Genomic DNA, 12,961 nt, shown 5'->3' on the forward strand with positions numbered 1-12,961 from the left:
GGTTGAGCAAGTGGCTGAGTGAGTGAATGGTTGAGTGAATCAGTGGTTGGTTGAGTGGTTCAGTCAGTTAGTGGTTGAGGGAAGGAGTGGCTGAGTAGTTGAATGAGCGAGTGGTTGAGTGAGCCAGTGGTTGAGTGATTGAGTGAGTGAGCGGCTGAGTGTGTGGTTGAGTAAGTGAATGGTTGAATGAGTGAGTGGCGGAGTGAATGAGTGAGTGGTTGAATGATCGATTGAGTGAGTGAGTGGTTGAGTTAATTATTAAGTGAGTGGTTGAGTGAGTGAATAGCTGAGTGAGTGAGCGGCTTAGTGGTTGAGTAAGTGAGTCGTTGAGTGAGTGTGTGGCTGAGTGAGTGAGCGGCTGAGTGAGTTAGTGGCTGAGTGAGTGAATGGTTGAGTGGGTGAGAGAGTGATGGATGAGTGGTTGAGTAAGTGATTGAGTGAGTGGTTGAGTGAGTGGTTGAGTTAATTATTGAGTGAGTGGTTAAGTGATTGAATAGCTGAGTGAGTGAGTGACTGAGTGGTTGAGTGAGTCGTTGAGTGAGTGTGTGGCTGAGTGAGTTTGTGGCTGAGTGAGTGAATGGCTGAATGAAATCACAGCTATGATAAAAAATGGACATCGGCGTATAAGTGGTCTTGTATTCACTGACTAAATGAAGTTTAATATAAAATTGTACACTCACAAGATCGATTTAAAGATGACATAGCACATCGGAGTAAACTGAGTCGCCGCTATGATGAAATTTGTCATTAGCATAACATTGATTTATAAGTATACAAAATGACTTTTTGCAGAGCGATTTAAAACAAAAGTCTGATAGACTACATGAAAAAATTAAGTTAAAAAGTACAAACAAATCGGGCATTAATACCGTTACTTTGTATGATCTGTGAAACGCAGAATATTTCAGATAAAATCGGACACTGAGTGGAATCAATACAATGAGTCTCGATTCACGATCAACAAAGACCATATATGGGAAAATCTCTGATCGGTGATTTTGATAGCATCTTATTACAGCGCCCCTTTGATGATGTTATAAAGCACTTGCCCAAACAGTCTGTTAAAGGCTACACGGGGGGTCTTTGTGTGCGAGTAGCTCACAGATCATTGAGAGATCTGGACACTGTCCGATTATCTGCGAGCTCCTCCGGCAGGCGAGGCTGCGTTGGCTGTTGTCTGTGCATTAAGAGGTGTTAACTATCCCACGCAGAGGAGTCTGCTTACAGGACAGATCAGAGGTTCTTCACGTACCGTGCCCCGTGTCACCTGAACGTTAAATGGGGCCCCGGTAATTCAGTGTTCACCGCTGAATCATCTTTCACCATCACCACGCGTCCATTAAGGCCAATGCAACGAGACCATGGATATACGCCGCGTTATAACAAGGGGGGGGGAGCAGGAGAAACGTCGTACTACGTGACATCACAACACCCTGCACACAACTATAGTGGCTGATTGGGGTGCGCATCGTTCACAAATATGTGGTTTAAAGTGGTTGAGAGTAGATCTTGGTGTAAATTGACCAGCATGCTTTGCGTAGCCTGCATTTAAAATTTCATGCGTAGGTGCGTGAGCAGATATGAATGGGTGAGTGCGTCAGCAAGCCGGTAGGTGAGTATGTAGGTGGATGAAGGGGGCTAGGCGGGAACGGCATGGGCTGGAGTGGAGGTGGACTGATGCGGTACGGGAGGATGTGGAGCTGAGTGGGCTTTGCCGACGACTGGTACCAGCGGTGTCAGGATCGGCCTCTGCGGGGGAGGCTCGTGAAGGACGCTTCTACTGGGCAGTTGGAGGCAGTCGCCCTCCAACAACAACGGAGGAGTGATGCTCACAAGAACGAGCGAAACACCGGATGATAAATATGCAGCAATGTGTCACAGTACAGGGTAGTGCATCTGCCAGTCATCTCAGTCAGCCAACCCTTGGCACCTGGGTCTGTTCCAAGACCTCCGGTCAGCGAGCCTTCGACACTTCACGTGGCTTCAAAGTGCACCTGGCCTGGCACAGGCGCCGTGGTGACGTCACCGTCACTTATTGGCGAATGGTGACGGTCGATAACGCAGCGGTGGTTGTGAGCAATGCCATTTGGTGGGGGGGGGGCGCCAACCCTGACCAGCTGTGAACCTCACGTCGCCTCGCAGCCACCACAGTGGCCACAGGGAGTTCTGGATGGGTGCGAGGGGCTGGTAAACCCCCTCCACCTTCAACTACATCACCACACATTCACATGCAAGCCCTTGGGTCTGTCGATGGATCTCTGTGGTGAGTCTATGGGTCTCTGTGTGGTGAGTTTGTGTCTCTGTTTTGTGAGTCTTTCGGGCTCTATGCTAGTCTGTTTGAGTCGGTGGTTCTCTGTGTGATGAGTCTATGCGTTTTGTATGACTCTATTGGTCCCTGTGTGAAGCATCTATGGGTCTCTGTGTGATGAGTCTATAGGTCTCTGTGTGGTGAGTCTGTGGTTATCTGCGTGGAGAGTCTCTGCGTCTCTGTTTGGAGAGTCTACAGGGCTCTGTGTGAGTATGTGGGTCTGTTTGAGTCTGTGATTCTCTGTCTGATGAGTCTATGGGTCTCTGTGGTGAGTCTATGGTTATCTGTGCAAGTCTGAGGGTCTGTGCGTGGTGAGTGTATAGGTCTATGTGTGATGACTCTATGAGTCTCTATGTGATGGATATCTGTGGTGCACATATTCTGGCACAAGCGCCGTGGTGTCGTCGCCACCACTTAGTGGAGAATGCTCCTCCCCCTGCTCCTGCTTGTTGTTGTGCTCGGGAAGGAGAGAGAAAACTCGACTAAAGTCTCAACGATTTTCATTTCACCAGGTAAGGTCCACTGAGCTAAACATCTCTTTTTCAGAAGCGACTTGGCACCAATGTCAGTTCAACGAAGTGGCTCATCATCACGTGTAAATTATAGCAGCCAAATACTTTCAACGAATATTCATATTCTTGGTTCTTTCGGTAAAGTTACGTATATAGAAAAAGAAAAAAGATTTTCAATTTACTATTTTCAATTTATCTTTTTTGAACCAAGAATATGGATTCCTGCAGTCAAGTCAAAACTTTAAACGAATGTTTCTAAATGTGGAGAGAAAAACCGGAGGACCCGGAGAAAAATCCACGCGACCACGGGGAGAGACAGAGACAGGCAAACTCCAAATATACAGCAGCAGGCATCAGGGTCGGAATCGAACCCACAATCTCTGTATACCAGGCGAGGTAGTTATGGGGGAAAGCAGAGACAGCGAGAAGGAGAGGGGGGGGAGAATTAGTCAAACTCGCACTTAGTATTGCTCACTAACCATGATACACTCACCATCACACTCACCACCACACTCACTACCACACTCACCATCACACTCACCACCACACTCACCACCACACTCACCACCACACTCACCATCATACTCACCACCACACTCACCACCACACTCACCATCATACTCACCACCACACTCACCACCACACTCACCATCATACTCACCACCACACTCACCACCACACTCACCACCACACTCACCACTACACTCACCATCATACTCACCACCACACTTACCATCATACTCACCATCACACTCACCACCACACTCACACACAAGCCCACACACATCAACATTCGCCATTCACCACATCGTGGCGGTGACGTCGCCACAATAACTCAGTTGCCATGGTTTGACGGCTGTCTGTGGATCTCTGTGTGGTGGTGAGTCTGTGGGTCTCTGTGTGGTGGTGAGTCTGTGGGTCTCTGTGTGGTGAGTCTGTGGGTCTCTGTGTGGTGAGTCTGTGGGTCTTTGTGTGGTGAGTCTGTGGGTTTCCGTATGAGCTGAGTCTGTGGGTATCTGTGTGGTGGTGAGTCTGCGGGTCTCTGTGTGAGCTGAGTCTGTGGGTCTCTGTGTGAGATGAGTTTGTGGGTCTCTGTGTGGTGGTGAGTTTGTGGGTCTCTGTGTGGTGAGTCTGTGGGTCTCTCTGTGTGGTGAATCTGTGGGTCTCTCTGTGTGGTGAGTTTGTAGGTCTGTGTGTGGTGAGTCTGTGGGTATCTGTGTGGTGAGTCTGTGGGTCTCTGTCTGATGAGTTTGTGGGTCTCTGTGTGGTGGTGAGTCTGTGGGTCTCTGTGTGGTGAGTCTGTGGGTCTCTGTGTGGTGAATCTGAGTCTCTGTGGGTGTCTGGACATTTCCACAAGATGATGATGATGTTATCAGCCACTTGGTTGATATTCTATGTGTCCCTGTCGGTCTCTATGTATCTCTATCAGTCTCTATGTATCTATATCGGTCTCTATGTATCTCTGTGGTTCTCTATGTATCACTCTGGGTCTCTATGTATCTCTATCAGTCTCTATCTATATCGGTCTCTATGTATCTCTGTGGGTCTCTATGTATCACTCTGGGTCTCTATGTATCTCTCTCGGTCTCTATGTATCTATATCGGTCTCTTTGTATCTCTGTGGGTCTCTATGTATCACTATGGGTCACTATGTATCGCTGTGTATCTCTGGATCTCTGTGTGTCTCTATGTATATCTTTGGGTTTCTATGTATGACTATGGGTTCCTGTATGTCTCTATGGGTCTCTGTGTGTCTCTTAGGGTATCTATGTATCTCTATAGGTCTATATGTATCTCTATGGGTCTATATGTATCACTATGGGTCTCATTGTATCACTATGGGTCTCTGTATGTCTCTATGGATAAGCGTGGTTTCTTAAGCGAACTGGGGAATGTGGAGGGATGGGAGTGGCCGACCGGTGTGATTGTAATGCGTAGTGCGGATAAGCGTGGTTTCTTCAGCGAACTGGGGAATGTGGGGATGGGTAACGTCGGAGACTAAGGTAGAAGCCGGTGAAGGTGATTGCAATTTGTAGTGTGGATAAGTAAGCTGTTTATGTGATGTAGGAAATGTGGCAGAAGGGTTGACGTAAATCCTAAATAAGCCTATGGGAGTAGCCGGTGAAGGTGATTGCAATTTGTAGTGCGGATAAGTTAGGTAAGCTCTGTCCATGACGGCCCGTGCAGAACTCATTACTGTAATTGTTACTCAGACACGTGCCCCACCCCACTTGTGACGTCACCACGGCACTTATGCCAGGCTAGGTGCATGCACTCTGAGGCCACGTTAAGTGTCGAAGGGTCGCTGCTGGCAGGAGGTCACGGGACAGACCCAGCAGGTGCTATGGGTTGACTGCTGTGCCAGGCTAGGTGCAGGAGGAGGAAGTCACGGGACACACCCAGCAGGTGCCATGGGTTGACTACTGTACCAGGCTAGGTGTATGAGGCCACGGGACAGACCCAGCAGGTGCCATGGGTTGACTGCTGTGCCAGGCTAGGTGCAGGAGGAGGTCACGGGACAGACCCAGCAGGTGCCACGGGTTGACTGCTGTGCCAGGCTAGGTACAGGAAGAGGTTACGGGACACACCCAGCAGGTGCCATGGGTTGACTGCTGGGTCAGGCTAGGTGCAGGAGGAGGCCCTGGCACAGACCCTGCAGTTGCCATGGGTTGACTTCTGTGCCAGGCTAGGTACAGGAGGAGGTCACAGGACAGATCCAGCAGGTGCTATGGGTTGACTGCTGTGCCAGGCTAGGTGCAAGAGGAGGAAGTCACGGGACAGACCCAGCAGGTGCCATGGGTTGACTGCTGTGCCAGGCCAGGTGCAGGAGGAGGCCACGGGACAGACCCAGCAGGTGCCATGGGTTGACTGCTGTACCAGGCTAGGTGCAGGAGGAGGTCACGGAACAGACCCAGCAGGTGCCATGGGTTGACTGCTGTGGTGAGTCTGTGGGTCTGTATGTGAATCTATGGGTCTCTGTGTGGTGAGTCTATGGGTCTCTGTGTGAGACTATGGGTTTGCATGTGAGTCTGTGGAGCTCTGTGTGATGAATCTATGTATTTGTGTGGTGAGTCTATGGGTCTCTGTGTGGTGAGTCTATGGGCCTCTGCATCAGTACCATCACCACATCACACACATCTCCATCAGTGCCATCACCACATCACCACGCACGTATCTCAATCAGCGCTATCACATACATCACACCACCACGTGGAGGCTGAGGACAGGCTGCTGATAATAACCTTTAATAGAACGGGTTCCAGGTGGCAGGTAACGGCGATTCCGCTACGCACACAGGAGGTACAGCTCTGGACGATCCCTGCATCTGCCCGTCTGTACGTCCGCACGTCTCTATGCTGGCCTCGGTGTCTGTCTGGTCCGTCTGTCTGTCTGGTCCATCTATCTGTCTGGTCCACCTGTCTGTCTGCTTGCACGCGCCCATGTGTCTATTCTGTCTCTCTTGTCTGCGGTGTGACAGGGGAGTGAGTGCCACTGGTGCTGCGCTACGAACCCTGGCTACCCGAGTTCGATTCCCGCTCATGGCCATTGATACCCGCGGTGGTTATCTGAACCCCGCTAACTGGGCCTCCCTTCTAGTTTGACTCAAATGAGTACCTGGAGCAATGGGTGTAAACATCGCCACTGGGGTGGCAAAGGGGGCCGGGCGTGGTGTTTCATGTGCCGGTGCTCGCTAACAGCACTTGCCCCAACGGTATGTTAAGGCTACACGGGGGACCTTTATCTGTTGGCCTCTGTCAGTATGTCCACGTCGCTACTTTTCTATCTTGCTGTGTCTGTCCGTCTGTCTGCTTTGTCTGTCTGCCTTGTCTGTGCCTTGTCTGTCTGCCTTGTCTGTGCCTTGTCTGTCTGTCTGCCTTGTCTGTCTGTCTGCCTGTCCGTCCAGCAGTCGGTCGGTTGGTGGGACGGTGGGCTCGCGCTCAGATGGCAGGGTATAGGCTCAGGCCGGTTACGCAACGCATGCACAGCGAGTGCCCGCCGCTCGTGCTGCTGTTTCTGCCGGTGCTGCTAGTGCCGATGCACTGCTGACGCTGCTCGTTCTATCCGTTCTTCCGGTGATCTTCCAGTACCGCTGGTGCCCACGACTGCTGGATGCTGCGAGTGATCCTGCCGTCTGTGCTTCGGCTGCTCGTGCTTCCGGTGTCATTGGCTGCTTGCTAGCTCACCAGCTAGTGCTGGTGATGGTAAGGGTGTTAATGTTACTGCTGGTGCTATACCTGTTGGTGCTACAGCTGTTAGTACTCCTGGTGCTAATGCTGATGGTGATACTGATTTTAGTGTTGCTGGTGCTACTGCTGCTACTGCTGGTGTTACTGCTGGTGCTACTGCTGGTGCTACTGCTGCTACTGCTGCTGGTGCTACTGCTGGTGCTGGTGCTACTGCTGCTACTGCTGCTACTACTGCTGGTGTTGTTGCTGCGCTAGCACAAGCGCCGCGCTGGCGCTGTCGTGGTCGATCACTTGCGGTAGTTGCCCAGGTGCAGGGCGGCGCGTCCGCTAACGCAGCTAAAGGCAGTGGCCGGCACCTCCCAGGGGCGCAGCGCATTGCCAAAGAGGCTGATGGAGGTGTAAAGCGCCTTCTTGGGGTTGAACACTGGCGGGCAGAACGAGTCGTTGAAGACGGACGCGATCTTGTTGTCGTGCAGGAAGATCACCTGGGGGTGCGAGGTGGGGGGTGGTGGGGTTGGGGAGTGAGAGAGGAGGAGGTGAAGCCAGTGGCCCGGGCCGGATGACTTCGTGGGCGCTGGCAAACAATATGGTGCCGCCACCACCACCTTCGCTGTGTCGGTGGTGGTGCTGGTCGTGTAGCGGTTAACGCACCACGCTATAATCCCGGCGACCCAGGTTCAAATCCCGCTCACGGCCAACACCAGTTACGACTGTCTGAACCGTTTCGGGTCCTCTCCTAGGTCGACTCCACCTCAAATGAGTACCTGGTGCAGTGTGTAAACATCGCGACTAGGTAGACGTAGTGTTGGCCACCCACCCCCTCGTGTGCCGTGCCGGCCTTCATAAGTGCTCGCTAACTGCACTTGCCCCAACAGTCTGTTAAGGCTAAAGAGGGGTTATTTTTCTTTAATAGTGCCGGTGGTGGTGCTGTTGATGCTGGTGGTGATGGTGGTCACCTGCAGGCGCTTGAGTGCGGGGAAGCCCGGTGGCACGCTTCTGAGCTCGTTGTGGTCGAGGTGGAGCTCCCGCAGTGAGGAGAGATCCAGAGCCCCGGCCTCCACCGACTTTACCGCATTGTCACTCAGGCCCAACCTGGGGAACACCGCCACCATCACCGTCACAGCACCGTCACACCATCGTTACACCACCGTCACACTACTATCACAGCACCGCCACACCACAATCACAGCACCGTCACAGCACCGTCACAGCACCGTCACACTACAATCACAGTACCGTCACACTACTATCACAGCACCGTCACACCACCGTCACACCACCATCAGGGTCATTCACCTGGTGAGTTTGGTCAGGCCCTTGAGGTCGTCCTTCCTCACTGTATTGATGGCGTTGGAGTCCAGGTAGAGCTCCTGCAGCTGCGGTGGAAGTCCTAGACATGGTGACATGGTGAAACACAGTGAGACACGGGGACACGGTGAGACATGGGGATATGGTGAGACACAGTGAAACAATAAGACACGGACACGGCGAGGCACGGGGACACGGTAAGATATGGTGAGACACGGTGACACGGTCAGATACGGAGACAGGGTGAGACACGGGGACATGGTGAGACATGGTGAGACACGGGGACACGGTGAGACACGGTGAGACACGGGGACACGGTGAGACACGGTGAGACACGGGGACACGGTGAGACACGGTGAGACACGGGGACACGGTCAGATACGGGGACAGGGTGAGACATGGTGAGACACGGGGACATGGTGAGACATGGTGAGACACGGGGACACAGTCAGATACGGGGACAGGGTGAGACACGGAGACAGGGTGAGACACGGTGCGACACGGGGACATGGTGCGACACGGTGACATGGTGCGACACGGTGTCATGGTGAGACACGGTGAGACACAGGGACACGGTGAAACACAGTAGTTGGCATGGTTGTGGTGGTAATGGTTGTGGTGGTAATGGTTGTGATGGTGATTCTGGTGGAGGTGGTAATGGTTATTGTGCTGGTGGCGGAAATGGTTGTTGTGGTGGTTATTGTTGTGTTTGTTGTGGTGTTTATGGTTGTGATAGTTGTGGTTGTTGTTATTGTGGTGGCGGGGCACTATACCCTGTGGCACGGCCGTGAGATTGCACTCGCTGGCCCGCAGATAAGCCAGGCTGCGCAGGCCCGAAAGGCTCCCACTCGCCATGCCCGAGTTGCCCAGAGGGTTCCCGCTCACGACTACACAACACGCACACACAAAACACACACAATGTACACAGTATACAATATCGTGACTGCAAGGATTCATATTCTTAGGTTTTTTCGGTAAAGTCACGTATGTGACTTTACCGTATTCTTAGGTTTTTTCGGTAAAGTCACGTATGTGACTTTACCGAAAAAACCCAAGAATATCAATACACACAATATACGTACACTACATATTAACAATATACACACTCACGATTATGCAACATGCACACAATATGCACACAACGCATACAAAATATACACGGCACGAATGCACAATACACAATATATACACAATATACACATAAACAATACACACACTACATACACACAAATACATAACAACAAAAACAACCCCAATTTGCCACTAAATGGCAGTGATGTCACTACGGCGCCTGTGCCAGGCCATTTGCACTTTAAGGCCATGTGAAGTGTCGAACGCTAGCTGGCAGACGGTCACGGCACTGATCCAGGAGCCATGGGTTGACTGACTGAGTTGACTGGCAGATGGATCACCTATGCTCCCCACTATGCCAACTGCGTTTTAGTCACCTAGCGCTCCGCTTGTTGTTGTGAGCGACTGCAGGGCGACGGCCTCCAACCGTCCAGCAGCATCCTTCACGAGCCTTCTCCACAGAAGCCAATCTTGACACCACTAGTACCTCATTGGCAAGTTTACTGAGCTCCATATTCTCTCGTACCACATCATTCCATATCTTCTCCAGCCCGTACCGCGCTCATTTAGCCCCCTCTATCCAGCCAAACAAAATCTGTTTTGGCATGAGGTGGCTGGGTACACGGGCTACATGACCCAGACAATGCAGCCTTGCCTGCCGGAGGAGCTCACTGATGGGACCGTGTCCAGATCTTTCAAGGATTTGTGAGCTTCTCATAAAACCCAAACTGGTTAACCTGAATATTTTAAACAAGCGCAGATGTTCCATTAGGGAGGTCCACCTTTCACAAGCAAAGAGAAGGAGGGCATGACTGTGGCCGAGAAGACGCACAACTTTTCGCGTGGAGTCACATACCAGGTAGCTTCCACACAGCGTTGTTGAATATATGCCTTTTCCAAAAAATTATATTAAGTGATTCTGCATATATTTTTTATCAGGATGTAGCTGCCTCTTGGCTCGCCACACGGGCCTGCTTGGGAGGTTATTAAAAATATAAACCCGGTGCAAAGGGGGCTAATGACTTCAAGAGAAAAATGCCATAAAACAATAGCCAGAAGGGGTGGTTGGGCATTGCGAACTGGATGGGTTTTAAAATACAATAGTAAGTTTGAAGCTTAGCTATATTTCAACCTCAGGATATCAAAATATAACTTGAGAATAAGAAGCACGGATCCCTGGTGATACAGACGGGGAACAAAGATCAATAACACCCTCAGGATACCTTTGGTAACAACTATGGTATACCACAAATCTTGGTTAAGCATAAACCAAATAATAATTATGAAAGTATTAGACCTAGGGTCATTCAGAAGACATACAATTCGAAATTGTTTAAATCACACACTACCAATATAATATGTATTCCATCGGATCAGAGCCCACTGGGACAGTCATGGGTCCCATTTCTGTAGTTTCCCATGCTTCACAGTATGTTGGAAACACCCGCTTTAGCTACAGAAAGTCAACATACGAGAATACCCCTAGAGTCTGCGAGAGCGAGGGCGGAAGATGACTCATCGGCTGACAACATGGTAACGACTGGACCGGAAACGACTACGAGTAATGAGAGCACATCACAAGAGAACACCACAGCAACTGTCACAAGTTCCGCTGCAACAGCGGGCCACAAACAGATGCAGGTATGTGTCTGTGGTTGGAGGAAAGTAACATCACACCATGGGTTGAGGATCCACCAGGGGAAGAAGGGGTGTTTGGGTAAAGAGAGACAGAGGCCTCGCATTGATTACTTTCTGCGAAAGCGATCAAATCAGTCGAATGAAGCACAGCAACTGGACGCAAACCATAGTTTTCAGTGCATCAGTACCACTGTCATGGAGGACGTAAACTCAAGCACCGAAGTAACAACTGAGGTGGAACCAACAACAGGAGTGGAACTCACCCAGCCTCCCAGACCTGCAGTCGAGAGGAGACTACCAGGGCACAGACCGTATGTGAAGTGGCCTGGCGCCATTGACAAGAAGTTGTGGGAAACAGTGAATACTGACCTTACCTTGACCCTCGAGAAACTTCGAGGCACAGCGGAGAAGAAGTTGGAGAGGATGGGGGACATCATCTATGAGTACGGGTAGAAAGCTTTGGAGTGCAAGAAGCAAAAGGCGGGAGAAAGGTTCCAACCCCACCAGTTTCCAGGAGGCAACAAGAAATCAAGCGCCTCGTTCAAGAAAGGAGACAGCTTAAGAAACAGTGGAAGAAGGCTTCGGAAGTGGAAAAAGAGGGCATAGAGGCACTTCAGGCTGACATCAAAACCCGGTTGGCATCCCTCCGTAGAGCAGAGAACCTACGGAAACGCAGAAGGAAGAAAGAACAAACTAGAACTAGATTCTATAAAGATCCCTTCAAGTTCCTTAAAAGTCTCTTCACGAAGGAAAAAAGTGGAGTTCTAAAAACAACAAAGAAAGACCTAGAGGAGCACCTGAGAACAACAAACTTTGACTCAAAGCGACATGAACATTGGGCCATCCCATCAGATATCCCACCCATGGAACCCCCGGAACATCATATTGAGACCAGCCCTCCGACATGGAAAGAGGTGGAAAACACAGTTCGACGGGCAAGAACAGCATCAGCCCCGGGGCCAAATGGAGTCCCGTACAAAGTGTATAAGAACGCACCAGACGTCCTGAGGTTCCTCTGGAGGCTTATGAGAACAGCTTGGCAAAAGAAGATAATACACAAAGTGTGGCGTAGGGCAGGCGGGGTCCTGATCCCTAAGGAGAAGGATGCAGTGAACATCGGCCAATTCCGCCCAATCTCCTTACTGAATGTCGAGGGTAAAATCTTCTTTAGGGTCATTGCCCAGAGGATGGCCGAGTACCTGCAAAGGAATGCGTACGTCGATACATCTGTACAGAAGGCAGGAATATCAGGGTTCTCTGGCTGCTTGGAACATTCCAGCATGATCTGGCACCAGATCAAAATGGCCAAGGTGGAGAAAAGGGACCTCCATGTAGTCTTCCTCGACCTCGCCAATGCATTTGGCTCTGTGCCCCATGAACTTCTGTGGTCTGCCTTCAGATTTTTCCACATACCGGACACCATCACAACCCTAGTGAAGTCGTACTTCCAGGATCTGCAGTTCTGCTTCACCACCTCAGAGTTCACCACCTCATGGCAGTGCCTGAATGTAGGTATAATGGCGGGATGTACCATTTCTCCGTTGGCATTCATAATGGAAATGGAGGTTATCATCAGATCCTCAAAATGGGTTGCTGGTGGACAACGAGTCGACTCTGGTTTCCGCCTCCCTCCACTCAGAGCCTACATGGACGACATTACAACATTGACCACCACTGTCCCATGCACCAGGAGACTGCTCAGAAAACTCGAGGAGAACATAAGCTGGGCCCGTATGAAGATTAAACCATCTAAGTCACGCAGCATCTCGATTGTGAAGGGAGTACTCTCTGACCTGAAATTCTTCATCGGAGATGACCAAATCCCAACTGTGTCTGAGCAGCCGGTAAAACGCCTTGGAAGGTGGTATGATGCAAGCCTGAAGGACAAAGACCAGGTGCAACAGCTGCGCAAAGACATCAGTAGTAGCCTACAGTTC

General features: G+C 50.8%; 1 protein-coding gene across 1 annotated transcript in view; it reads right to left on the reverse strand.

The window, feature by feature from the left end:
- Window positions 1-6,061: 6,061 nt before the first annotated feature.
- LOC133356729 (decorin-like) overlaps window positions 6,062-12,961 on the reverse strand; it is a 43,834-nt gene continuing 36,934 nt past the window's right edge. Inside the window, exons 5-8 of the mRNA XM_061574377.1 lie at window positions 9,089-9,202; window positions 8,304-8,397; window positions 7,964-8,099; window positions 6,062-7,492 (exon numbers count right to left, since the gene is read on the reverse strand). Of these exons, the coding sequence (XP_061430361.1) occupies window positions 7,295-7,492; window positions 7,964-8,099; window positions 8,304-8,397; window positions 9,089-9,202 (542 nt within the window). The 3' untranslated portion in view covers window positions 6,062-7,294. The remainder of the gene's footprint in view (window positions 7,493-7,963; window positions 8,100-8,303; window positions 8,398-9,088; window positions 9,203-12,961) is intronic.

The sequence above is a fragment of the Lethenteron reissneri genome, chromosome 55 (assembly GCF_015708825.2).
Source record: "Lethenteron reissneri isolate LAM-NWPU_2019-01 chromosome 55, ASM1570882v1, whole genome shotgun sequence".
In the NCBI taxonomy this organism is placed as follows: domain Eukaryota; kingdom Metazoa; phylum Chordata; class Hyperoartia; order Petromyzontiformes; family Petromyzontidae; genus Lethenteron; species Lethenteron reissneri.